The sequence below is a fragment of the Trichomonas vaginalis genome, chromosome IV (assembly GCF_026262505.1).
Source record: "Trichomonas vaginalis G3 chromosome IV, whole genome shotgun sequence".
Taxonomy (NCBI): Eukaryota; Parabasalia; order Trichomonadida; family Trichomonadidae; genus Trichomonas; species Trichomonas vaginalis.
Genome location: NC_067206.1, coordinates 38341118 through 38368253, shown reverse-complemented (window position 1 = coordinate 38368253; position 27136 = coordinate 38341118). Strand labels below are relative to the sequence as shown.

The 27136-nt window shown below is 30.5% G+C and overlaps 9 protein-coding genes and 3 pseudogenes across 12 annotated transcripts, besides 12 other annotated features; 6 read left to right on the top strand and 6 right to left on the bottom strand.

Moving 5' to 3' along the window:
• The first annotated feature begins 27 nt into the window (after positions 1–27).
• Positions 28–84: a mobile genetic element.
• Positions 28–84: a terminal%2Cinverted (terminal inverted repeat of rnd_5_family_231/TvPhantom2 transposon ID:TVAGG3_0243760).
• Positions 85–138: 54 nt separating this feature from the next.
• Positions 139–192: a mobile genetic element.
• Positions 139–192: a terminal%2Cinverted (terminal inverted repeat of rnd_5_family_231/TvPhantom2 transposon ID:TVAGG3_0243750).
• A 51-nt stretch (positions 193–243) lies between these two features.
• Positions 244–301: a mobile genetic element.
• Positions 244–301: a terminal%2Cinverted (terminal inverted repeat of rnd_5_family_231/TvPhantom2 transposon ID:TVAGG3_0243740).
• A 1976-nt stretch (positions 302–2277) lies between these two features.
• TVAGG3_0243730 (uncharacterized protein) lies at positions 2278–3900 on the bottom strand (the record flags this gene model as incomplete). The annotated part of the gene is made up of 1 exon (XM_001317181.2): positions 2449–3894. One exon carries the CDS (start codon positions 3892–3894, stop codon positions 2449–2451), a length of 1446 nt encoding a protein of 481 aa, XP_001317216.1.
• A 3643-nt stretch (positions 3901–7543) lies between these two features.
• Positions 7544–8743, top strand: TVAGG3_0243720 (glycosyltransferase family; the record flags this gene model as incomplete). Its single annotated transcript, XM_001317180.1, has 1 exon — positions 7544–8743. The coding sequence occupies one exon, from the start codon at positions 7544–7546 to the stop codon at positions 8741–8743; it is 1200 nt and encodes a 399-aa protein (XP_001317215.1).
• Positions 8744–8992: 249 nt separating this feature from the next.
• Positions 8993–9015: a terminal%2Cinverted (terminal inverted repeat of Kolobok-N2_TV transposon ID:TVAGG3_0243710).
• Positions 8993–9097: a mobile genetic element.
• A 25-nt stretch (positions 9098–9122) lies between these two features.
• TVAGG3_0243700 (uncharacterized protein) lies at positions 9123–10409 on the bottom strand (the record flags this gene model as incomplete). Its single annotated transcript, XM_001317179.1, has 1 exon — positions 9123–10409. One exon carries the CDS (start codon positions 10407–10409, stop codon positions 9123–9125), a length of 1287 nt encoding a protein of 428 aa, XP_001317214.1.
• Positions 10410–11154: 745 nt separating this feature from the next.
• On the bottom strand, positions 11155–12831 carry TVAGG3_0243690 (uncharacterized protein; the record flags this gene model as incomplete). The annotated part of the gene is made up of 1 exon (XM_001317178.2): positions 11155–12825. The coding sequence occupies one exon, from the start codon at positions 12823–12825 to the stop codon at positions 11155–11157; it is 1671 nt and encodes a 556-aa protein (XP_001317213.1).
• Positions 12832–14809: 1978 nt separating this feature from the next.
• On the bottom strand, positions 14810–15799 carry TVAGG3_0243680 (tetratricopeptide repeat domain domain-containing protein; the record flags this gene model as incomplete). The annotated part of the gene is made up of 1 exon (XM_001317177.1): positions 14810–15799. The coding sequence occupies one exon, from the start codon at positions 15797–15799 to the stop codon at positions 14810–14812; it is 990 nt and encodes a 329-aa protein (XP_001317212.1).
• Positions 15800–16359: 560 nt separating this feature from the next.
• Positions 16360–17281, top strand: TVAGG3_0243670 (uncharacterized protein; the record flags this gene model as incomplete). The annotated part of the gene is made up of 1 exon (XM_001317176.1): positions 16364–16990. One exon carries the CDS (start codon positions 16364–16366, stop codon positions 16988–16990), a length of 627 nt encoding a protein of 208 aa, XP_001317211.1.
• Positions 17282–18639: 1358 nt separating this feature from the next.
• Positions 18640–18667: a terminal%2Cinverted (terminal inverted repeat of Mariner transposon ID:TVAGG3_0243650).
• Positions 18640–19943: a mobile genetic element.
• TVAGG3_0243660 lies at positions 18720–19847 on the bottom strand (annotated as a pseudogene). The gene has a single exon. A coding segment is annotated over exon 1 (1128 nt).
• Positions 19916–19943: a terminal%2Cinverted (terminal inverted repeat of Mariner transposon ID:TVAGG3_0243650).
• Positions 19944–20222: 279 nt separating this feature from the next.
• On the bottom strand, positions 20223–20438 carry TVAGG3_0243640 (uncharacterized protein; the record flags this gene model as incomplete). Its single annotated transcript, XM_051227775.1, has 1 exon — positions 20223–20438. The coding sequence occupies one exon, from the start codon at positions 20436–20438 to the stop codon at positions 20223–20225; it is 216 nt and encodes a 71-aa protein (XP_051112761.1).
• A 69-nt stretch (positions 20439–20507) lies between these two features.
• TVAGG3_0243630 (uncharacterized protein) lies at positions 20508–21065 on the top strand (the record flags this gene model as incomplete). Its single annotated transcript, XM_051227774.1, has 1 exon — positions 20508–21065. A coding segment is annotated over one exon (558 nt), but the record flags the coding sequence as incomplete, so codon positions are not given.
• A 508-nt stretch (positions 21066–21573) lies between these two features.
• Positions 21574–27136: part of a mobile genetic element that runs on past the window's edge.
• Positions 23041–23940, top strand: TVAGG3_0243620 (uncharacterized protein; the record flags this gene model as incomplete). Its single annotated transcript, XM_051227773.1, has 1 exon — positions 23041–23940. The coding sequence occupies one exon, from the start codon at positions 23041–23043 to the stop codon at positions 23938–23940; it is 900 nt and encodes a 299-aa protein (XP_051112759.1).
• On the top strand, positions 23974–24595 carry TVAGG3_0243610 (annotated as a pseudogene). The gene has a single exon. A coding segment is annotated over exon 1 (622 nt).
• TVAGG3_0243600 lies at positions 25871–27050 on the top strand (annotated as a pseudogene). The gene has a single exon. A coding segment is annotated over exon 1 (1180 nt).

Here is a 27136-nt window from a genome sequence, read left to right as displayed (position 1 = left end):
GAATGATAGAATAAACAAAAATTAAGTAAGTTTGTTTCTAAGATGTCTTATTGAAAAACAGATTTGTCTGATCACAAGCACTTAAGACTTTTATAACAATAGAAATGTGTTTATGATATTGAAATAGTCAAATTACAATTTTTTTCTAAGATGTCTTATTGAAAAACAGATTTGTCTGATCACAAGCACTTAAGACTTTTATAACAATAGAAATGTGTTTATGATATTGAAATAGTCAAATTACAATTTTTTTTCTAAGATGTCTTATTGAAAAACAGATTTGTCTGATCACAAGCACTTATCAAGTTCCTCATTCTTTATATGATTTATTTCCACTCAAATATTTATTTTAGAAATTAAACTGATATATGAGAAAATCTAAATTCATTAGAAGAAGATAAATTTCTAAATGACAATAAGCTTCAAATGCGTATTAGTGCTGAGAGTTCAATTTCGTAATGCAAACAGTGCAGGTTCGAGTCTAACTTGGCAAAATTTCTTTTTATCTTTTATAGAAAAATTAGTTTCACGATCGTTTTAAACTGAGTTGTATTCGGTCGTTTTAACAAACTTAAATTATACCGTCAGGAGAATTGTTATTCATGAATATCATCTATTTAACTCATAAAATTTTATAATTTAAATATATTTATAACTTCGGATTTAATTTGAAGTATTTTTAAGCGATAAAGTACCTTTACTTCTTTAGTTGATCATGAAATGCAAAAATTTTTATCCATGTAGGATTGGCAATAGCTCACAAAATACTAACGAGATTTCCGACTTTTCCGAAGAAAATTTGTAAATTGTCATATTATACGATTACCAGTATATTTCCAAAATTAACAGTTCCTTTTCAAATTTTTTCAATTAACCGTTGCAAATTGAAAGGCATCATGTTCTGAAAAATTGAGAACCCTTGTGTTTCTGAGCGAAAAATTTTCATCCGGCCAATATATCTAAAATTATATTATGATTTTATTGTATATCCATTTTATTAGGTAAAAACATCATATTCTTTAATTTTTATAATCTGATTTTATAAGGATAATTTCATCATTACTAAATTATTAGATTAGATTACACATATCATTTAATAACTATTTTCAATAACAAGACATTAATTTGAAAAGTAAATCAAATAATTTAATTTAAATCTTTAAATTCATAATAAAAAATTAAAATTCAGGATAGAAATCATCAATACTTAATTATGTAAAATCGTAATTACTTAATAATTCGCTGTTTTCATTGTGATCATCGATTTGATTTGAGTTTCCAGAAAAATCAGTCTCTTTTTTCAACTGTTTATATCTGATCCTTGTCTGTATATCTGATCTGGATTGAAGAAAAGATGCAATCAATTTCCATTTATTACCAAATTGAGCATGTTTCTCCAGAATTGTTTGATCTTCCTCTTTAGTAAAGGGATTGCAGTTCAAATCAAGGAACTTTGTAAATCTTTCTCGAATGGATCTTTCAGATCTCTCCATTATTACCGAAAGTTTTTTTACAGCACATTTAATAGTATACTTATTACAGTAGTTCCTTATTAAGCAATCATCTTCTGGAGTAAATCTTTTTACCTTTCTCTGTTGCATCTTACCACTATTCATTAATGAAAATTATTTTTGAATTCCATAAATAAAATTTCAGAAGTATTCAACGATTTTACAAAATTTCGTGTAAACCAGAATGTTTTGTCACACTTCTTTCCATGGTCATTTATATTAAACATGTCGGATTATGTTAAATTTCATTGAAAAAAAAAACTTACTTATTCTCGGCATACTTATATCTACATTTCGTTGACTTATCAGCTTTCTCAAGGGAAGAATCAAAACTCAATAAACAAATTAATTAAACCAACGTTGATTTTAGAACAAAATATTTAATATTCTTTTTAGCCTAGAATTTAGAGCTAAAATCACAAATATAATATAATTATTATTGAAATACATTAAAATAATGTTCAAACTTAACTGTACTAAATGAACATGAATCAGTTTAAAAAAAATAGTTGTAATCACACCTCAGAAAATTTATGCCAAAAATTTTATTGATGTATTCCATGAAAATGATAAAGATGGTTTCTATAATAATTATCATTCAAAATTAAACATACATACACATACATATTCTCAAACATACAATTATTTTTGTTGTAAAAACTGTTCTGCATTAAAAATAATCATATTCTTGAGAACTATCCTTTTGTCATATTTTTATTAGGCTTCACACCCGTCAAAAAACACATCAAAAGCGTTGATTTGCTTAACAACTTTCAAAATCACATGAATTGAACAGATCCCATTAATAGAATAGTAATAATAATACTATAGTAAATATCATGTTTCGAGAGAATATCAGAGTAAGTGTATTTTTAAATTTCCAAAAAAATACAAATAAAAATAGAATTTGATTAAATAAATCCATGAAATAACTAATTTATTCTTCATCAATAACACCATTCATACGTTTTCTAATAAATTCAATCATAATTGGGAAAGAATCAACTTCATCCACAAATTTCTTCTGTAAACAGCCTAAAGCAAGCTTATAATCCTCGAAATCTCTACCATTATGTTTCAATCCAAGGAAAGGATCATCACTTTTTGCGTTTTCTTGTTTAATATTCTGTAATTGTTCGTCAGAAGCACCACAAACAGCTGCAATTGTCATTAAGAACCACAACTTCTTGAGGGCAGCTTCAGTGAACTTTATGGGATACACATCTTTCACTGTTTGTACAATAGTGAAGAGATCCATCCTCAAATTCACTGCTCTTTCTTTTGTTGGCTGAACTTCACCGTAATAACCGGTGAAATACTGTAAAGAATCGTCAATGAAATCGGCAAGAAGGAGAACTGGAAGCTCCGAGTGCTGTTTGATCTTCTTCTGAAGGTTATTGATGTATAATACCCATGTTCTGAGAGGATCCGAAATTCGCTTTTGTTCGGGACCAGTCCAAAGGCAATTAACGTAGCCACCGAATATGTACTTCCTTGCAAAGCTGTGCTGTTCAGTTAAAACAGCTTCGAAAGCTTTATCAATGGAATCTCTAATAACTTGGAGAGATTGTAAAAACGGAGAAGTAGAAATAACGCACATCTTGTATAATTTTGAGATTGAGCCGCCGCCTGTATCTTTGTGGCTGATCATTTTTTCTAAAACAGATTTGCAAATTTGAATAAAGTTATTTTCCATTAGATGCAAGTGGTCGTGAATAGACTCAACAAGCCAAACAAATCTATTGGCATCAAAATCTGGAATTTCTGTAAAATGAGTGAGTAAATTTTCGACATGATCAATGAAAGGCTTTTGAGTAATTCTGTACTCATCAGGAAGCTGGCATGCTCGAATAAATCCTGCTGCTGCATAGAAAATATCGACTAATGATTCTTCTGTTGTTGCTTCTTTAAAATCACAGAGACTTGATTGTAAAAATGATTCTAAACTATACTCAAAGAGCATTTCATGCGTAAAGAAGGCGTCTTGAATTTCTCTGGATTGCTCAAGTGTAACTTTCAAACTGATTTGTACTTCTGTATGAATTATATTCCATAATGTGCGAGGATCATTGATAATTGGAGCAAGGTGATTTATCCAAAGCTTAAATTCTTCAAAACTCTGAGCACTTTCTAAGCATTTGAGCATCATGTCTACAGAAGAAGTGCGTAAGGCATTCCATGCTTTTGTAAACTCATCGTCATCGCGAAGCATTTTTCCAGCTCCGCGTACTCTGATATCTTGAAATTGTGCAAGAAGCTTGTATAAAAACGAGTATTGTGTCCACATTTGAAGTGTAAGGTACTTTTGGCATTCCTGAACTCGTGCAAGAGCATTGCCTGGATTAATATCGCTAGATGGGAGTTCTTCCTGTTCAGCACTCATTCAGAGATTTACAAAATATTTTGTTACAATAAAATAAAAAAACGAACTTTTCTCTCAATTGATTCATCATAGAGATTTTGTATGGAGAAACATTTCAAATTGCGCAAATGAGATTGCATAATAAATACGTATGTATCATGACTTTTTTTTTATTAAAACATGTATTCGTATTTTATTCAAAAGGTTTTTATACCACACGCATTCTTTAGCTAAGCATGTCGGTTTGGGCAATTCTTTTGCATTTTGGGCAATACTTTTGGAAAATCTTCCGCGAAATTTGAGCCTTCTAGGCTCAAATTTCGCGGTCAATCAAAAACTAAAATAGGCATGTTATAAAGCTCATATATTCTTTTTGTTCCTAAAAAAAATGCATATTTTTTTGCATTCTCTTTTATATATAAAGTTTATTGGAAATCAAATTTACTCATATACAATAAACTTTATTTGCACTTTAAAAAAGATGGAAATAGAATTATTTAAATTCTCATGAACAAGTTCATAATATTGAGGATGATAATTGTAGCTAAATGTTCTCAAAATCAACAAAATTGATCTTACACTATACGAGATTAGTCAAAATTATGATAAATTTTGAAATTATATATTATTTTGAGAAAATCCTTATCTGCCTTTAAAATAACCCTTACAAATATGTTTATTGGCATTGTGTCTGACATATCTACCAAAGTATGCTATCTATGCGAACATCTAAATCAAATTACAGAGTTCATGAATAATATTATCGATGGCTATTGATCTTATACAGGAGATTAACACAATTCTGAAGTTTCACTGATTATTGCAGGTGGGTAATTCTTAATAACGTCCAATTGCCCAAAAAAGTTTAAGGTTGGGCACTAGTGTAAATATTTCAAAAAAGCCAAAAAATCAAATAACGTACTATTGCCCAAATTTTATTGCCCATGGGCAATACTTCAGAGAGCATAATATAGTAGTCTCAAAATTTGGGGTCCGGACAAAGAAAATATTGTGAATAAAAATTTTTGATGAATAGGTTTAAAATAGTATTCTAATTAATAATAACTAAAATAAAAATTGAATTAAAAACGATAATGTCAAATTAGATGATTTATTAATATCTGATGATTTTGAGTTCGTTTTCACATTAGAAATGGGAAGAGAAAATATTCTGCGTAGAAATAAATGCAAATTATCATGAAATTTCGAAGAATTGCATCTTGTAAAGATTTTTAATGGAAAATCAGCAAGGCAATCACCATTATATCACGTAACTTATAATATTCTTCTTTTTTGATTACATTATAATTTTTAAACGGCAATTCCATGATGCAGTTCTTTTTATGGTAATGACCGTGCAATTCTACCAAAAAGTGTTATCGTCTGCTGTAAAATACTTATCCCAGGTCTGCCAATTCTAAATTTCAGATTTTTAGACACATTTCCCTTGCAATCTCTAATTTATCATAGGCAAAACAAACAAAATTAGAAAGCCAATCGATTCCTGTCCAAAGGAAAGCCATTTACCAGTTAATCATTAACTATTATACTCGAAATGAAGATCAGAAAAATCTCTTTCCCTTCAAAAGAGCAAAAGCTATACAGAAAATGTTCATTTATTGTATAGCATTACTATTTTAATAAAAATCTTTTATCTTTGCTTTTAAGGTTAAAAATAATCATCGCGTTAAAATCTTAGGTCCATTTCAATTCAATATTTGAAAGCACATTTGTAAAGCATTCAAAATTGAATAGGATGAACCCGAGATTATAATAAAGTACTCACAAAATCTAGATTGAGAGGCGGTCAATGACTTTTGAGGGGAAATTAACGCATGGAATTTAATATTATTTAGGTTGATATTCTTGCTTATTATTTCAGAAAAAAATCTTAAAAATTTCAATATGAAAATTGAAAGCAATTCAAAAAAATTGCTAACATGTAAATTTTAATATCCTATGCATAATTTCATATTTTGAACATTTTTTATTTTTGTTTAAAACTTAAAATTTTGCAAATTTAATATAATTTATAAAATATAATACGTATATATATTTAAAATACACTAAATTTAATTGTTAATTGACGTTTTTGGGAATGAATTTTATCAAAACATGCCTGAATCCGAAAATTTGAAAGAACGAATTACACAATCATATATGTAGAATTCAAAATACAAACTTAAAGATTGTATACGTTTAAAATTATTCAGATTGTGTTTGATTTCCACTCATTCTGTTTCTTTTGAACTCTAACACTAACATTTCATGATGATTACATGATCCATTTATACATGGTTGAATTGTTCCAGATTCTACCAGAAAATCAATCCAAATTTCTCAATGCATTCATGTTGATTGGACAAAATTTAAAATTTATCAGCCTGTTTCCAGAGAAACTCATATATTCCCTAATGAAATGTAATTTTCGCTACATTTATTTCAATCAAATTTCAAAAAATTGACTGCAGAGGTTGAAAAGGTGATGAATCATGTTGTTATTAGATGTACATATTAGATTTACTATTTCCAAAAAAATGCTCAAATTTGAATAGTTTTTAGAAAATTTGAAATTACACTCCTTACATTATATATAATTAAATGTTTAAATTTTATTTATTTTTCCCTTTTAATTTTATAACTTGCTCTATCAAAACTAACCTCTCAATTGAAGGCCACAAAATCTAAGTAGTGAGGGTACACAAATTTTGTATGGAGTACGGTTCAATGTTTGAGAGCCTCACTACTTAGATTTTGTGACTACCTTAGTACTATATGATTCTATATTTTCTGATAATTATATTCGTATGAATGTAACATTCCTGAAAGTTCAATCTGAAAGCAAATTTGAAGAGAAATCAAATTATGAAATTTTCAAATGTAGATGATTTATGTGATTTAAGTAAATATTTAGAGCATATGCATCAAGCCAAGTAATTTACACCTATAATAAATACATGTTTTATGACCAAAATCCCTTCAAAATAAATATTTTTGTAATTTTCCTCTGAATTCAATACTTTACACTATTTCCCACGTGGGCAATATTTCTTCAAAAATAGACCCCCTTTTGGCAATTGCGACATGCTTAACTTTAGCATTGCAATCAGGATAATGCTGCTCCTTTCCAAAATAATGAGTCCTAACTCTCTCATAAAAACTTAATCTATTGAATGTTCGAGTGTTGCATTGAACAAGATTCTTTTTTTATGGATCTATGATTAATAAGTCTTCTGGTTTAACTTTACCAATGGACTTTATCATTATATGGATAAACGCCTAAACGCGATGGAATGCACTTGTTTAACATAGGATCTTTGAATAATACCCTATGATCATCATCTGAATTTAAAAGTATGTATATAGTCTCGATATAAGCAATAAAACTTTTAGTTTTAGAAATTTTTTTTACATTCTTTTGACCAAAATTAATACTTTACCTGTTGAACAAGATGGCGGAAAACCTAATTATCTGGGCATCATCATGAAGATTGTGAATTTCATGCTTATTATTGCTTCTTTGTCCACTTTTTTCTTTGATAAATCGTTTCCAACTACAAAAATAATTGTTTATCAATACCAAAACAAATTCTATGCGCCCTATCTATGGAATACCGAGATTGTTCACAATTACACTATTCTACAAAGCTATCATCCAGATAAAGTTTTAATGACGATCGAAACTGACGAAGATAATGGCGTTCCGTATGATGAAAAGTCATTAGCATATCAGCATACAGTATTTCAGCATTATATATACTGCGATGTAAGTAGGCAAGGCATTCTAGCCTATGGTGGGAATTTTATCTTGCCTGCAAAGCATTACTACGACATTGATCCGTATTCATTTGATTACGGGCACACTCTTTTACGATATGACAAAGCTGTTATTGGATTTTCTTTTCATCCTCAATTCGGCCATGTAGTTCAAGACATGATTGGAGGTATTCTCAGCATTCCAAGCGAAATACTAAAAGATGCGCATATATTTCTTCGATCTGCAGAAAGTCAAGCTCAACAATACATGAAAATTCTCGGAATTAGTTCTGACCGAGTACATATACTGAAAGAAGAATGGATTTTCGTCAAAGACTTATACATTTCGTGCGGGTATTTCGGAATTTCATGTCTCCAAGTTTCATTTAAAGATTTACATGACATAATTTACAGAAATAATAATTTGACAAATATTAAGCCAACAGAATATATATTTATAAACAAAGAATCGAATAATTGGGGACATGTCAAGAATATGCAAGAATTATTCGATGCAGCTCAAAATAAATATCCTGAAATCAAATGGACTCAATATCCACCAGACACAGTCTATAATATTGAAAGAGCAATGCATTTGTTTGCAAGAACCAAAGTTTTTGTTAGTGCTACCGGTTCAACTTCTTTTAATATTATTTTTATGCATCCAAATACGAGTTGTTTATTAATAGATGGCCTTTTCTGTAACTTCCCATGCCTTGCGATTGCTCATACCCTTGATTTGTTCTTTTATTACTATGGAAGTGATGATATATCAAGATTCAAAAAACAACTCGGAAATATTACAGTAAAACCATTTATGAAGGCCTTGGAAATGGTTGTATATGCAGCACATAATGGAAAGTGGCCGAAACACACTCTTCCATCAAAAAGTTTGAGTCATGAAAGAGAAAATTTGATTAAAAAGATTTTCAAAGAAAATGAAACGAATTTATTGGAATATGAACAGGAAATGGAGAGAAATGCTCTCACTGATACATATCCAAGAATACAGGACTACGTAAAAACTCCTATTAGATTTTCTTTTGATAAAAAGTTGTCAAACATACAAAAGAAAATGAGAGGATTGAAAAATTACTTCTCAATATTAATTTAATATTTATATATTGTTTGTTTGTTGTTTTAAATGTTTAATAATATTAAATTAAATCAGTTTTTCACACCTAAATATCTTATATACATTGAAAATATGAAGGTCTCAAGCCAATTTTCAATCCTCGATTTTTAAAATTTATTTAAAAATGGAGCTTATATTGAAATTGTCTTGAGACACTTAATTTTACCGGACTATTTCAGAGGATTGAGTTATCACATGGTCTGATGAAATTTACCTGATTTATATTAAGGCTGCACTTACGCCCATCTGACTTTAATTCATATTTTTGACAACTGGCGTGAAGCGTCATTGAAAATCAGCCTTAAATATCCAATTTAAGGCTATGTTATTGGGATGTACTGAAAAAATGTTTAATAAGTTAGACCAAGCTCTGGTGAATTTCCTCTTCCTTAGCGGAATCATCGATGTTGTCATTTGAATTAGCTTGATCTCTTTCTCCGCTCTTAGCACGAAGAGAATCATCCATTGAGATCTCTTTTGTGGACTTAAAGACAATTCTTTGAGCATTTCTGTTCCAAAAATAGTCAGAAATTCCATTATATCCGCACATGAAAAGAAACTCGTAGAAAAATCGATAGCAGCATGTAGAGAATACATCAAATACACAATTGTTGCCATAAATAGCTCTTTTTGTCATTCCGTTGAACTCGAACTGGTCATAAGAAGTTTCATAAGTTGAAACTCCTTTAACTTTTTCGAGAGCGGCAGCATTAGCACGTTCTATCTCTTGTCTCATGTTTTCATTGTATATGTAGCGAGCATTGCACTTGTAAATTATTTTATCTTTTGAAATATTTTCACGAACTCTGTTTTCTTGCCAAGAACCGTATTGTATTGGCTCAAACTCCTTTTGAACAACATGGTATCCTTCTTTAGTCCTGAAGAATGCAATTCCAGCTGATTTCGGTGTAGGAGGAATAATTGCATTTTCATCAATGATAACTTGAAGTTCCTCTTTCGTAACTCGAGAAGAACGTGCTTCTCTAATATATCTAATGCAATCGCAGGTATTTTCGGCTTTATCTTCATCTACTCCGCAACATAATTCTTGTTTCGGATTGAAAGGATCGTATGGCTTTGGAACGCAGCATTCACAACAGCATGAGCATGAATCAACCACTACACGGGATGAAGCATAGTCAGCCATGTAATTTTCTTTGTATGCATCACTGAAATTATCGACGCTGCAGCATTCTGGGCCTCCTGAGCATGGAGATACTCGTGCTATAGGATAGATACTCATAAACAGTGCAAGTCCTACGATAAGAAATGCCATTGGAGCTGGAGTGCCTGGAATTAGGACAATACAAGGAATTGACTGAATAACTGCACAAAAACAGATATTCAGGAAGATGTTGGTAATCCAAGTGCATGATGGAACATTTGTCTTTGAAAAACAAGACAAAATCCAAAATATAATTGTTGGAATGCAACAAATTGCCATAAATACAGGATATATGTATCCTGCATAGCAAATTTGATATTGCGCTTCCGTAATGCATTTACTTTCACTGTTTACATCTGAATCATTTAATTTAATGCAATGACCTTGGCATGGATTGTCTTCGCAACAGATGAATCCGGGATCTAAAGAACTTTCATTGCATTTTGCCGCCAAAGTATTAAGAAGCAGTGCAAAAAACATTGAAAATAATATTTCATAAAATTTTACGATGCATACTTCAATTCACTTCATACGATCATTTTTGATTCAAATACTTTATGCATTGAAAGCAAAAAATAATCATATACTAGAGAATAACACTCCTCTGATATTTTTAGGACACCTTGTGACCCTGATAAATTATCGGAAAAGTGATAACTTTTTCGGGGGGTTTAATAAAAATATGATATATATGATTTATATAATAAAATCAATTTATCCAAAATTGAGAGATTGTAGGATCCTGAAATTTTTCAATGTCTCATTTTGACGGATCCCATAAAAAGGATCCTACTTTATTTAAGGTAATTCTTGCGACATTTTCCAATTGTCTATTGCGCCCTAATGGAGAGAAACGGTAATTTGTTTATTATTTGTTTGATATATTAGTATTGATATACCTTAAATAAATATAATTAATTAATTCAAAAAAAAAAGAATTAAAGAGAACTTTCAGTTTGCTTCTGAGGTTTTGTATATAGTATTCTATTGGTAAAAGTTTCGCATTCAGATTTTGTTACATTCGGAGAGACATACACCGAATCATTCGAGAGATGCTATATATAGTTCTAAACAATCTAAATGCACACGGAATTCAGTAAATTAAAGTCGACAACAAAGAAATCGACCAAAATTGTTCCCATTTCATGCATGAAATATGAAAAATAAAAGTGGTCTAAAAAACGAGTTTCCTCTTTTATTTAAAAATGATAATAATAAATGTTTATTATTTGTTTTGAATTGCATCTAAATAATCGCAAAATTCCTGCAATTTTTCTTCTGCAAACTCTTTATCCTTCCTGCTTTTCTTTGCTACTTCCAAACCTTTTTCGAACTCCTCTTTGAGAGTTTCGGAAGCATGGATTAAAGCGTATATATTTTCTGCATATGACAAAAGTTCTTGTTTTTGGTTATTTGTCATTGCATCTCTTGCGGCAGTCAATGCTGATTTTAGCAATTTATTGTCTTTATGTTGTTGGATGAATTCTTTATCAGTTTTATCTCGTACTTTTTCAAGTGCAACGTTGATTTCCTTTATCACTTTATCTAACTCAAAATTGGAGTCGTAAATGTAACTATCGAGAAATTTTTTGAAATCTGAATCTAATTCTATACCTAGTTTGGTAAAGTAACTTTTGAAATTAGGAATAGAATCATATTGATTATTGAACTCGTCGGATTTCTTGTTGATATCGTATTGCTTTCTTGCTTTTTTAGTGAGTATTTTGTCCACAAAACTTTCTCGATTTGCCTTTTTATCAACGGACTTTTTCACAAATTTTTCTATCTTTTTTCTTGAAAGCAAATCTATTGTGCCACTGATTGCCGAACATCTGGAATTGTTCAAGCAAAGCTCCTGGCATTTTTTTATTTTATCATCAATGATAACATTGACGAGTTGTTTGAAGAAGGGATTCAAAGAATTTCCACCAACAATTGTAAAATAATCAATATGTAAATTACCAATATCCGAAAGGAAAGCCTGTATAAAGCTGTAAAAATCTTCAGCAAGTTTTCCATATTCTGGATTTCCAATGACATCATCATAAGCAATGATATCACTCGTGAAAGATGCGTAGCTAAGGGATGTTGCAGAAAGCTTTGTTTTGAGATGTGGAGCCATTGTCTGTGAAAGCTTACTCACTTCATTGAAAAAGCATCGTTTTGAAGGATTTGGTTTTTGATCTTTGATTTCTGCGATTATTTTATTTGTTTGATCATCGTTTTTGTCATTTTCGAACTGACTAAGAAATATATTGCATAGAATATTCGTAAAATCAATGTGTCCTTTGTTAATATAACTTTTTTTGATAATTTTTGGATCTTCATGTTGTTTTGTTTCGACAATAAATACATCTGTACCTGTTGCCCCTGAATTGATAATGATTGTATGTTTTTCTTCATTTACTTCTTGATCTTGGAAATATAAATTTAACAAGTTACTAATCATGTCATCTGAAGAAACAATCTTGTAATCTGTAATATTGTTGTCGTTTATGCAATCTTGTAAGGCTTCAATCTTCTTGTCATCCCAATTTGGATCAATAATGAAATAATATTGAAGTTTCTTTATGTATTTTGCTCGAATTCTATTAATGATCATGTGTAATATAAGGGAAAGACAATCTTCAGCAGTGTATTTAATATTTTGAGATGGATCATTAATAACGACTTTTTTCTCGCCAATATACCTGAGAAATTCATGTACTGAGTATTTTTCATGTGGACACGTGGTTTGGTTGACTTCTTGATCTTCTAATGACCGGAAATCTTTTTGATGAAGGCCGAAATCCATTTTATATTCATAGAAACTAGGCATGCTTGTATTTTTCTTGGTTTCTTCTGAAAAAATATAATAGTAAGTAGTGCTGTTACCTAATTGAAGAATAGCTGTCATTCAAATTAATTACTTTTATTCAAAAAAAATTTTGGCAACATTTTTTTATTTCGATTTTACATAAATCAGAAAAAAATAAATGGTTTTGATTCAAGAGCATAAAAAAAGAGGGGAACTCATTTTTTAGACCAAAAAAGTGGCACCTGAGTATATTGTTTCTGCTTTATCTGATCATTGAAACGGAATTGATCCACGTTATTAGTATGAAACAATGATATACTATGGACTAAAGAATATTAATATTACAAAAACCCAATTATTCGATGTTCAACTCATCATATCTTTCATTAAAGTTGATACCTTTATTTTTTGGAAATATTACAACAGTAGCAACCTTACGTATTACCAATGATAGTCAAAGTACTATTTTGGCATAAAAAATTTAAAACGATATTAAAACAACAGATTGACTAGTCATTCTGGTATAGTATCATGCATACTATCAGGTGATAAAATCTCAAATATCTTGGCTTTACTTCCGTTTGATTATGAGATACAGATCTAATGTTGCTAGTTTTGTAGACATAGTCACTAACTGATAACATTATTATGATAAGAAGACTAAATGTGCGAGTTTAATATACATTTGATTCAGATTTATTATCGAAAATCAAATCACAATAAATATCTTGAACTCAATTGTGAATAAAATCATGATATTATTGATTGTTTTCTAGATGTTTACAATATTTTCTAAACATGTGAAGATGATCCTGAATTTGAACCAGAAATAATTTTAAATTACTAGCAATGGATGGTTATCTATATAGGATAATATATTATTTTTGATAGTAAACTATGACTGATTTATAATTTTGGAATATATACTTCTTTTCTATATCTTTGAAAAATAGTTATATGATTTTGTTGTATAATTGATATATTTTAGTAGAAAAAATATAGAATAACAAAAATAAAAAGGTTTTGTCGATTTAGAACACAATGAAAATGGTTTATTTCTCTCTAAATTATAAATTTTCAAAAAAATTAACCTCAATTTTCCAAAAAAAATCGAGAATTGAAAAAGACATTATCATTTTCTAGAAAATTGCTTAGGCTTTTTCTAAAATGGAAAAAATTTGGAGAAATTCACTAAGGGGAACTTCATTCTAGGTGTCCAAAGCAATTTCTATCAGTCAAAAAAACCTCGAAAATTTTAAATATTGATATCGATTTTCATTAATCACTTAAAATCAATTGTTTGCAGTCGATGTTATCACATATCATTAAATTCTAATATACTTGAACATACTACAAATCGTTTTTGAAACTTATCAACATTTCGCGCAATTTAACAATACTCCAACTATCATACACAGTTCCCATTACCACAGTCTCGTTTTAAGAAGAAACGATTAATAAAATCTAAGATCTAACGATTTATTTACCCAATTCGAATAATATTTTTAATTATAAATCCTTGTTTGTGCATGTTTTATATACAGATGTAGAAAGAAAAACGAATAAAGTGTTACTTCAAAAAAATACCTGAAAGCACCCTAATCAATAAACAATTTACTTTTTTAGCATCGAATTTTGCTCGTCTTGAGCCATATTTTTCATTTAATTTTCATAATACGATAAAATATATGCGTTATCAAGTAAAATAACGATATTTTAGAAGATCATAATATATCTCGAAATCAAACGAAAGCCATTCTATGAGTCCATACACACTATTACTATACTTCATATGGCAAGCATAATAGGAACAATTTTGGTCGATACTTTTGTTGTCGACGTAGTTCCACTCTCCCCTTTGATATAAATCCTTTCGTAGGTTTGGGAGCTATGGAGCTCCTCATGCGAAGAAAGCTTTCTGCTAATAGGACCTCAGCTCCATTTCGTAGGATTGGGAGTCATCGAGCTCCTGGAATGGCTTGAAGGCATAGTGTATTCCTTTAATAAATATTTTATACAAAAAATATTCAATTAATATTCATATGATATAGCTCTATTTTATATAAACAAGCAAATATATCTACTAATTGCGAGATCTCTTAAATAATGAATAAATAAATGTTCCTGCTGTAATTACTGCGACTGAAACACCTGCAGCAATAAACACTGGTACTCCAAGAATTGTAACACCTTCTTTGTAATCTGGTAAGTCTGGTAAATCATGAGAAACAGCTTTAGCACGTTGGTAATAATTATTAGCTTTTTCTATGTCTTTCTCACAGCCAACACCTGCTTTATATAGCTTGGCGGCCTCATACAAAGCAATTGGCTCGTCCTTTATTCCAATTACTTTTTCAAAAAGTTGGAGAGCACTTACGGGATCTTTTTCTGAAAATTCAATACCAGAGAGTGGTGAGATCATCTGTCCCATAAGAGATATTGCGATTCCAACACCTTTTTGAGCAGCTAATGATAAATATTTGAATCCTTCTTCTTTCTGACCATTATCAACTAGATAAGTAGCATATTTGAATAATGCAACTGGATGTTGATACTTATGAGCTGCAAGATCAAGGATTTGTAAATAACTGTCTTTTAAAGTTGGATCATCTTCCATCATGTCAAGAGCATACATCAATGCTGGTAGATATCCGCATGCCATCGAATGCGAGAAGAAACTTTCGAGTTTTTCTGTATCCTCTGAGATTTCAACTTGGTCTTTGAAAATAGCAAAAGCTGAATTAGGATCAATCTTATTTGTAATGGGATTTTTGTCTCTCATAAGGGTTGGCCATTTAGTATCATCATTCTTCACAAAAGTAATAATGATTTGATTTTTTTCTATATGAGTATCGAATGATTTAACAGGGGAGTAAAGGAGACCTTCAATTATTGGTAATTCCGGATTAAAAAATGCTCTGAAGATAGTATTTTGTTCTAAAAGTTCGTATGTAATTGAATCTGGCTTGAATGATTCTGGAAAATCAATGATAACTTTAATTATGTCGGATTGATCTTCTTGGACTATATTCCATTGGTAAATGATTTGAAAATTAGCCTCAATCGTTTGCATTTATCCTAAAATTTTTGAAAAAAAAATTGAATTCTGAATATACGCCCATAAATTGATCGTTCATTGGTCGACTTACGGGCGAATGTGTTGAAATCATTCATGGAGAATAGGTATAGGATGTTAGACATGTCAATATTGAAAAAAATCGATTGGTAAATAATAATTTTGAATCATGAGCAAATTGCGTAAGTCAATGTATGATGGAATATGAGCTTCAAACAATTATTATGTAAATAAAAATAATTAAATATATGTATTTATTCGTATTACAACCGTAGTAAGTCGATTCTTCCTTTCTTCTACTGAGGTTTGAATTTGATTTCGAATTGTAAAGAGATTCAAAGGGAAAATACTAGCGGATAAAAACTACCTCCATGAAAGGGTCAGAATGGAGTCAAGTTGTATTTTTTGATATTTTTTGCTTTTCGAGCCTAAATAGGTAGCCAAGATAATGCCTAAAAATAAGGTTCTAAATTCTGAAGTTTACATGATCCTCTCGTGTGCACCCTTAATAACCGAGAAATTGAATGAATAAACAAAATTTTTTTTCAATCAAATTTTCTAATGTCTGGGTTCCATACAGATCTTTTTGATTGTTTTAAAGATATGGAAAGCTGTTGCATTGGATGCTATTGCCCTTGCGTTCTCACATGCAAAAGTCAAGAAAAGTTAGAAGGAATCAAATCATGGCGCCAACTATGTTTCCCTATGATTGACTTCAATATTCGTCAGATTATCCGTCAACGTATGAATTATGAGCATGAACCATGCAATGACTGTTGCGCCTTTTGTTTTTGTTTACCATGCTTCGCTTGCCAGAATTATCGTGAACTAAAGGCAGGTTATGGTCTTCCATTACCCGGCGAAGGATACAAAGGATATATCAGAACACCAAAAGGAGGAAAAGAACATACACATCATACAGAAAAAGTACAGGGCGTTCAAAATCAACCATCACCACCTGGATATCCACAATATAACCAGCCGCAGCCCACATACCAAGCACCACCACCAACATACCCATCACCTCCACCAGCATATCCACCTCAACAACCAGCATATCCACCACAGGCACCAAATAATTACTATCCACCACAACCTGGATATTATGCTCCACCTCAAAATGCACCTGCACCACAGTCTCATCACAAGAAGAAAGATTCTTCTTCATCTTCTAGTTCATCTTCTTGAAATTTTTCTTTTTTCCTTTAATTTGTTAAACAATTCTATGTACATTTGTTAATAATTTTCCAATTAATGCATTTAGTGATTTCGATTCTATGTAAATATAAAGGACAGTTATTAGAAATTATTAGTAGTATATGTGGAAGGGTTGTGTGACTTTTTTTGTTACGTCTATATATAGATGAAGGTATATTTTCACATCTTCTATATATAGATGATATAAAAATTTTTTCTTACGTTTTTTAAGTCATGAATTCGTAAGAAAGCGCGACATTATTAAATAAATTAGTAATAAATATTATATACTAAACACATTTTAAAAAATTAACATTAATTTTAAAATAATTTATTTTTTTATTTAATGATAGAGAGAGGGTCAAAGTTGCTATTTGTCACTTTTCCACAAGAATATAATGGGGAAAAAGTTATCATATAGTTGATCTCATTCACTGAGGTGAGAGATGCATGTAGTGTAATATGTAATGGGATAAACAGTGGGATTGCTGCTCTAAGTCCTAGGTTCGAGACACATTGGCTTCATTTTTCTCTTTTTTATTGACGTAAACTATTCAATTTTTGTGTTCTCCATTCAAATTTCAGAATTTTTTTTGCAGATTTCACGCTACATTCGAAGTTACCTTTTGTAACAACCACCACTGCCTACGAAAGACGAAAGTGTGTCACGATTTCACCCGGAAATCCGACGGTTGTTTAACAGTAAGCACTTTTGGCACCTACTCTTTAATGATAAATGAGTGAATCAAAATTCGTGACTGTAAATCAATTAATGAATAAACTTTCACCAATTCTCACCCAGGTTAAACAAGTAGACGTTTATTTTGATGATTACATACAAAGTTTATTTTATAACGGTAAGTTTAATATTAAACCTATTGCTTTTGCATTTGATGGTAAATTAATCGAAAATTCAAAAATTTGGGAATTAATTCCGGATATTGAATTTATAACAAATATTAAGGATAAATGGTTTAAACAACAAAACCACCTCACTAAAGTTCTTTGTAGATTAGTGATTAAAACTGAGGAAAAAAAATTTAACGGGTTTAAATATCATCCGTGTAAAATTTTAGAACTTGGTAACGAAAAACTTCAGAAAAAATTAAACGATAGACTATCAAAAGATAAAGTTGAAAGAGTAAATAAACTCGCTAAAGGTAATGGTAATGATGAAGAAGAATTTGATGAGTTCAACATTGAACTTTAAGAAACTAATGATTATTTGAATTTATGAAATCAATTATTTGATTCATTCTTTCTTCAATCTCTTCTATTCTTTTTGTTAAATCATCTATTTTCATTAATGCGGTGATTCTTGATTGAGGAATAGATTTCAAACTAACCACCCCCTTTATTTTTGAAATTTTGAATCCATCAACTTTAAACATTTTATTCAATTTACATGTTGTCAATTCTTCAAACAATTTTTTATTATTAGCATAATAGTCATTAAATTCTTCAACAGATGAAAAAATTTTTATTTCAGTAATTGGTTTAACAACGTTTATTTTTTGTTGAACATTTTCACTTTCATTTATTTCTTCCTCCTCTGTTTCATTTATTTTTAAAATCGGTTTCATTTATCATTAAATAAAAATTAGAATATAAGTGATGAAATATATTTTTTTTAATTAATATAGGGTGTCCAAAGGTGTGTTTAGCACAAACCTGAATACTGCGAATAGAAATAAACAAGTTACATATATATAAAGTTTATTTAAATATAATCACCATTGGATTCAATCACGCGTTCGCAGCGATCGATCCAGGCTTGAAAGACACGCTTTAAATCATCATGAGAAAATTGCTCAAATTGCTCTCTTACAAAATTTTCAAGATCATCTGGACTCGCGAATTCGCGTCCTTCAGCTCTCTCTTTTTAGCGTGCCGAATAAATAAAAGTCAGAGGGTGCAATATCAGTGAATAAATTGGGTTTGGAACAACTTTGACATTGTTTTCCACCAAGTAATTCATTACCTTATGACTTTTGTGAACTCTTGAATTATCAAAATGAATTGCAAACTTTTGTTTTTGTTGTTTGGATTTCTCAAACTCATCAGAATTGATAATTTGAGTAAGAACATTGTCAATTAGATACTGAGCATTCATCGTATTAGGTTTTTGAAGAATATCAATTGCGATGATGCCATTCACGCCCCAAAAAACCGACAACATCATCATTGGTGTGTCAATTTTTTTCTTCGGGAATGTTTGCAGATTTTCATCCTTTGGGATCCACATGATTTTGGCTTCTGTTGCATATTGAAACCAAGACTCGTCCCCTGTTACTAAAAAGCGAAACTTCTTGGATTGATACGCACCCAATATAGAGAGGAGCTCTTTCGAAGATTGGACTCTAGATTTTTTTTGAACTGAATTAAGGTTGTGCGGAACCCAACGTGTATACGCTAGTTTGTAGTTCAAATAATTGTGCAGATAATAACTGACTGTTGTACGTGGTATCTTTGTCATCTCCTCTATCCTTCTGAGTGATGCTCTTGGGTCTTCATCTAGCGCTTGAAGAATTGCTTTGATTTTTCTTTGATCCGGCGATTTTTTGTCAATTTTTATGATGAGCGCCTTTTTGTTCATGAAGTGATACATCCTAACATGATACGTTACAGTGGAATAGCTAGGAGCATCCATACCGAAGCATTTTACCAATGTCTCGTAGATTTTTTTACAGTCTTTGCATTTTTTTGCAAGAGCGAGGATGTTTTCTTTATGATTCATTAAAAAAATGAAAAAAATCCCGCCAAAATTTCCCGCGAAACCGCCTCTTGTCTCAAAATTCATTTTATATCCCGGCATGGCGCCAAAATACAACATACTCATCATATACATATATTCATATTTTTTATTATATATTTATAATCAGCATATATCTCCTTTAATAGTCTCATATAGAGCGCTGTGCTAAACGCACCTTTGGACACCCTATATTAAATCAGAAATGGCGGCAGGATTCTTTAAAAAATTATGGGATGGAATTAAGAAAGCTGCGGGTTGGGTTCATAAAAAGATTATTAAACCCATTGCAAACATTTTGGCACCAGTAGCGAAAACGGCAGGAACTATCATAGGTGGAGTATTAGGTACTAAAGCAGGTAATCCGGCGATGGGAGCACAAGCAGGTAACGCAATTGGTGGAATAGCTGAAGGAATACTTAATAAAATAGGAGGTAGATAGTGGAAAAATAAATTATTTTAAAATTATTTTTATCTTAGTATCGGTTGTAGTCTTTGATAAACTTTTTCTCCTTTATTTAAAACTTCTCTTATTGGGGCAGCTTTTGGTGTTATTGATTCAGCAACGTCACTAATTGCTTCTTTATTCTTAAATATCCAATTTGCTCCCTTCTTCAATGTTTCCCAAACTTTACTCGCTCCTCTTTTTACTTTATCCCACAGTTTCTTAAATATACCTGCAGCCATAGTTGATTATTTCATTAAAATTAAAAATTCATTTTCATCTTTTAATTTTGATTTTTTATTTATTAATAAATGACGACTAACTATTTGGTGCCAAACACTAAACCGATTAATGGAAATGTGTTTCATTCATTCGAAAAGATAAATGAAATATTCGCAAAGAATGACGGTAGAAGATATTATAGAGAACTTGAAAGTTCATGCTATGACTCTGATGCTCCATATTTTGATGATAAACAAACTCATTTAAGAATTACAAATCCGGCTCATGATGTGAACCAATTAGGTGACACATATATTAAACGCAAAGTTAAAGCAACTCTAGTTTCAAATAAAGCTTTCACATGTGATGCCGCTTTTAAATGCATGCGTTTATTCGTTGGTTACAAATCATCAAATCAAAGCTTTAAACAATTAGAAGTAGAAACCGAAAGAGGTGATGCTGGTTATCTTCAGATGGATTGCGCCCGTGAATCTTTCGCATTTGCAACATATAAACCAAAATCAGAAAGGAAAGTTAAAAAGTTTGTTCATTCGTTATATAATAATGTTCAAAAATATGATAACTCAGTATGTGGTAAATATATTGACCCTTCAGAAGTTTTCAAGAAAGCAAATGAAGAAGTTGATGTCACTTTTGATATGATTATTCCGGTAAATGATTTGTTAGCATTTCAGGCGTTCGATGATTATCCTAAATCATTTGGTGATATCATTCTTAAATATTATGTTTTCAGGGATACTTTAGTATTTTGTCAGGTTGACCCGTTAAGAGTTGCTGATTTACAAAATTACGTTTATGAAAAGATAACTGATGAAAATTATGAAAAGATTATGAATCATGTTTATAAATATGATCGCAAAATTCCAACAAATCGGACTTCCTGCCAAATTAATTACAAGCTTAGCCGCTACATCTGCTGACGCAACAGTTGATGACGTTATTATTTCATGCACAAAGATGGAAGTTTTAGAGGATAAATGCATTACACCAGGATACGGTTTAATTAAAGAATCAGTTAAAGCAATACCACGTTTATTTAGTAAGGAAGATCCATTCATGGTTCCAGCTCAACATATTGACGTTCGTTCACTAAATGGAGGTTGCATCACTCCTGAAGGTATTAGCTCAGATTTCTCATACGCTCTTCATAATGTTACAGATGTTGTGTTAACATTTCCGAAGAATGCAATGCAAAGAACGGTTTTAGAAAATCCAATGCTTCGAGGTCTTCAGGTCACTATAGATTCCAGAAACTTCCCCGATCAAGCGATGACCACAGTGGGCGACATATTCTTTACACGTATGCTTCAAGCTTCTGATTTAGATGGAGTGAATGAATGCACAGAAGAATACGAGGACTCATTAACTAGACCACTGAATGCAGATGATGGCACGCCATTAGCTAGAACATGGAAAGACCAAACTTCATTCTTATGCACTATTCCAGTTCAACGTGATGGAGCAGGTATATTCTTTGATGGATTAGAAACTTTCAACTCACAAGTTACAGTACAAGTGAAAGCTTATCCAATCATTCAGGGTGAAAATGACACTTACTGTTCAAAGGTGACAAATCCTCCTCAGGTTTGGTTTACTAGGACTACGTATTGGACATGGACACCGGATGAAGGTTTGAAATATCATCCAACAGGTACACCACCACAGTATAGAAGTTCATATGATGAAATATTGATGAATAGAAATGTTTAAAATTATAAATTTATTTTTGATTAAATGGATTTAAATTCATCCACCCCTTATGAAGAATTAGCGAGTATATAATACATACGTAGATGATATGATTAATGAAAGCATTGAGTGATAATAGAAATGCTCTATCTAAGGAAAAATTAATGAAAATTCCATATTCTGAATGTTACTTAAATTCAATCACTGCAGCAATTGGTAAACAAAATAAAAGGTAAACATTAACGATATTAAAACAAATTATCATTATTGCTAACACTTCCCCCTATTCACATGTGTTAATTTAATCAACCGTTCAGGTTCACCTTCATGATATTCATTTGAATCTTTAAAGCATTTAATCAAAATTCCAATTATTTATTTATCACAAGAAAGAAGCAGAAGATTATTTAAAAAACTTTTTAATGTATAAAGAATTATATAATACAATCAAGAAGCAAGGATTAGAGGATAAAATTATTGATAAACAACGGGATGAATTATTTGAAACACTTTCTATTTCAAATTTTGATAGAGAATTTTTGCATTCACTCATTTTTCTAGATGATGCAGTGAAATCAAAACTAATAACAAATGAGAAATCATATTTTAATCAGTTATTAACTCAATGTCGACACATTCAGTGTTCATTCTTTATGGCTGTTCAATATTTCAAAGCATTAAACACAAACATTAAATCAAATCTATCAACACTTTTCATTTTCAGTGGGTTTAGTCGTCAACAGTTGAACGTTATGCTTTATCAAGTGAATTTACCAATGAGCATTAATGAACTTTACACACAATATCAGCAATTAGGTGAACATGGAAAAATAATAGTTGATTTAAATAAAGGAAGTGTTAAATTTGATTAACTTTTTATAATTAATTTTTATTTTTTATTTATAATTAAACATGACAGAAATGGCAAATCTTCTACAGGTTCCATTAAAACAAGGAACAAACAAAAAGGGTGCATATAATAGAACTATGAAAGTTCCTGATGGAATGAAAGAATTAGTTCATATTGTTGCTGGTCTTCAAAAAGATGTTAAACAAATGAGAAACGTTTTAACATTACCAGAAGCTCAAGCATATGCCAAACGTCAAGGTCCAAATTGGGAAGCACACGAAGCAGACATTACGGGTCCAAATGGAAAACCTGATGGTATAAATGAAGTTTTCGTTACTGATGGTCAAGGTAATATTAAAGTCATAAATGGTTACAAATTAACTATAACTGATTATCCTAAACGTAAAGCATATAATGAACGTTATCCTATGCAATTTGATGAAAATGGAAAAGCTGTTAAACAATACATTGGAGAAGGTGAAAATGGTCCAATTAATTCATACCGTTATAATCCATATTCTTATTTCAATGAAGAATTAAATGCTATTGAAGAGGGACCGGATGGATTACCACAATATTCTAACCAGTTTGATGGTCAATATGCAAATATTAGACCTGAAATTTCAGCTAAGAAATTCTTTAAAGTTGCTTCATTCGATCCAGTTTTCGCAAATGTTAAAGATGAACTTAAACAGCAATTCCAACCAATTATAGTAGCAAGAATTGCATCAGGTGCTTTATCTCAAGCATTCAAAGATTTAATTAAGAAACCATTATATCAGCAACGAGGTTTAACTTATGATTTAGTTAAGGAATTAGATAAAAGAAAATTTGAGAAATCAGATGATTATAAGAATGCAATTAATGAATATATTAGGTCTATTAATTACAATGAACCAGCTAAAAATCAACTTCAAGAACAAATACAGGGAATAATAGATTCAAAACTTCCAGCAAAATAAAAGTTTAAATATATTTTTTTTATTCGAATATAAATGAGAAGACGTTTCACTAGTCAAAAGAACACTAACGCAAAAGCAGAGATTACGGTTGGTTATAACGTAAATGATGATAAATCACGAATTATTCAAAATGTTAAAGTTAATGTTAGCCCTGAATTAACAAGGTCAGCAACTCAACCAAATTTATTAACTCGTGACTTACCGAAAAAGGAGGAGGAGCAAAATAAAGAAGATGGAGACCCAATCATTTTATCTGAACCCGGTAAAGAACCTGTTGAAATTCCCACTTATCCAACATACCCCCACCTCTTTCATCAAACATCGAGAACCCATATAAAATAGACATTAATTCTGAATTAATGAAAATTTACCGTGATATAATAATTAATAATTATGATTCAATAATAAATTTAATTGACCAATCCGGTTTAATTATTTTACCTTATGAATCATTAATTCACATTATCGCCATTCTTTGTGATGTTCAAGATTCAGACGTTAAGATTCAATTTTTCATAGATGATGAGGTTTCATGCTGCGGAACAGTTGCAAAAATAAATCCTATAAAGGATATTAGCACAATTAAGATATCAAAGAACGGAACAACAACTGAACTTCATTTAACATATAATGATATTTATAATAAAATAGTTGATGAATATAAATATCACTTGAAAAATTCTTTGTTAAGGCTATTTAATATTCAAGCATTAACATTATCGAATAATAATCCTTTGAATCATAATCAATAATAATTGACCTTTCACCAGTTTCTATCGTTTGTTTTATTTCTTTTTGTTCCCCACTATCCGGATCGGTCATTGTAATTGTTTTTGTTATAGTATCAGCTTTATCTTTAACTTCAATCTTTTTTCCATCGGGATATTTAAACCAAAATTCCAAAAATTCGATATTGTCAATCTGTTCATATTTTAATCTATCAATTACATTTTTAATACCATCTGAAAATCTTATGAAATGGTCATTATATGGGTTTGATTGAACTAAATTTGAATGAAGTGAAATATAACCTGTTGATGAATATGACACTGACTCATATTTTCTGAAAACACTAAAATTTATAACATGAATGAATTTCTTATTCGTTGAATTTATGAATTCTTGAGGTAATCTTATTCTAGTTTTATTTATCACTGGAAAATAACGCTTTACCATATTTTTAATCGTAATAAAAATGTCAATTATCAATATTATTTCGAATAATAGCTGTGAATTAAATTTAACAGTTAGCGGAATTTATAATGTTACTCTCGTTTCTGTGAGTGGTAAATTTAATCCCATTCTTTTAGACCCTTCAGATTATATATCATTTATTAAAGATGACCATGAAAAAACGTATGATATGTATATAAATAATGTGATAGCGAAATGGGATATTAACATGATTTTAAGTTATTTAAATGAATCATTTATCGTATGGTATAAAGAAAATTTTAAATCAAAACCCGATAAACTTTTTGAACTTGATGAAATAAATAACCTTATTAAATTCCCGCTGAAAATTAAATTTTGTACTCCTCATCTTCGTTCATTGTTGGGGATATTAAATTTTGAAAAAGATGTTGGGGATGTTTTGTATTCTGACACTGGTTCCAATTTCATTTTAATCAAATGTGATAAAGTTAATACCCCAATGAGATTTTCACATCAAACATTAGACCCTAACTCTTACCCATCAATACAAAACATTTTATCCATCAACTTAAACACATTTTCTTTATCATATCCGTTTCAATTATCCGGGAATTCATTTATTCTTCATTCAAAAAATTTATCAAATATTAAATTTAGAATAACTGACCTATTTGATTGTGATTTAGAATTTATGAATGAAATATTATGGCAATTTCAAATAGAGAAAATAGCTGATGAGATAACGGATTAAATATTTATTTTTAAATCGTAATAAATGATTAAACAACAGCAACTTAAGGCGCAAAGCGCCCAGGTCCTTCAGACCATTACATACGCCATATATGCATATAATTCAAAGACGGCAGAACAAACGCAAAAGGTTGAAATATGGAGATTTGGAGATAGTATTGAAAAATGACCATTTCGAATTCGTTTGCAAAGGTGGTGCAGTGATATCAAATATAAAAGAAATTTTATTTATGAATTCAAAAATTAAAGGAATAACGGATGATATAACATCAATTCCACCAGAAGAACAGAGATATTACGCATTAAATGCATTTCCTAAAGTTTTGAAGATTGGAAGATTTAATTTAAATGAGGAATTCATAGAAGGTTTCCTAAACGACATAATGAAGAAGGTGGATAAGGAATATGTGGATAGTGAATTAAATAAGAAGGCAAATTTGGTTTATGTTGATGAAAAAGATAATGAAATTAAAGAAAAGGTTGAATGGTATCATGAATGGACATCGGAGACTTTTAAAGTTAAAGCTGATACAGGATGGGTTTCAGGATGTTTAGACCTTAAAGCAGATAAAACTTATGTTGATGAAAAAGATAATGAAATTAAAGAAAAGGTTGAATGGTATCATGAATGGACATCGGAGACTTTTAAAGTTAAAGCTGATACAGGATGGGTTTCAGGATGTTTAGACCTTAAAGCAGATAAAACTTATGTTGATGAAAATTATGCAAAGAAGTCGGAAGTAAATGATGTAATTACAAGCATGAAAAATGAAATACTTCAAACATTATATCCTGTTGGTTCTATTTATACGTCAATGAATTCAACAAATCCAGAAACAGTTTTAGGTTTTGGTACGTGGAAGCAGATTGTAGATAAATTCTTATACTGTGCTAGATATTCAAAGCAAACAGGAGGTTCGAAGAAAATTAAAGAAGCAAACCTTCCACCGCACACTCATACAGGAACGACAAACTTTTCTGGCGACCATAGCCACTCATTAAGAGACCACCCATTATACAACTCAGAATATAAAGCTGGCAATGATGTTTTATCTCCATCTTATAACAATGCAGCAAAAAAGATTTTTCGACCAACTGAACCGGGAGGAAATCATTCACACACTTTCACAACAAATCCAACAGGCTTGGGTAAAGATTACATGCCACCATTTGTGACTATATTCGCATGGTACCGCGTTCAATGAATGTGCTTGAGCCCAGACCTTTGGGTCAAGGCTTACCGAATGAACTGCAGAAATAACTGATAACAAAATTTTATTTTTATATAAAT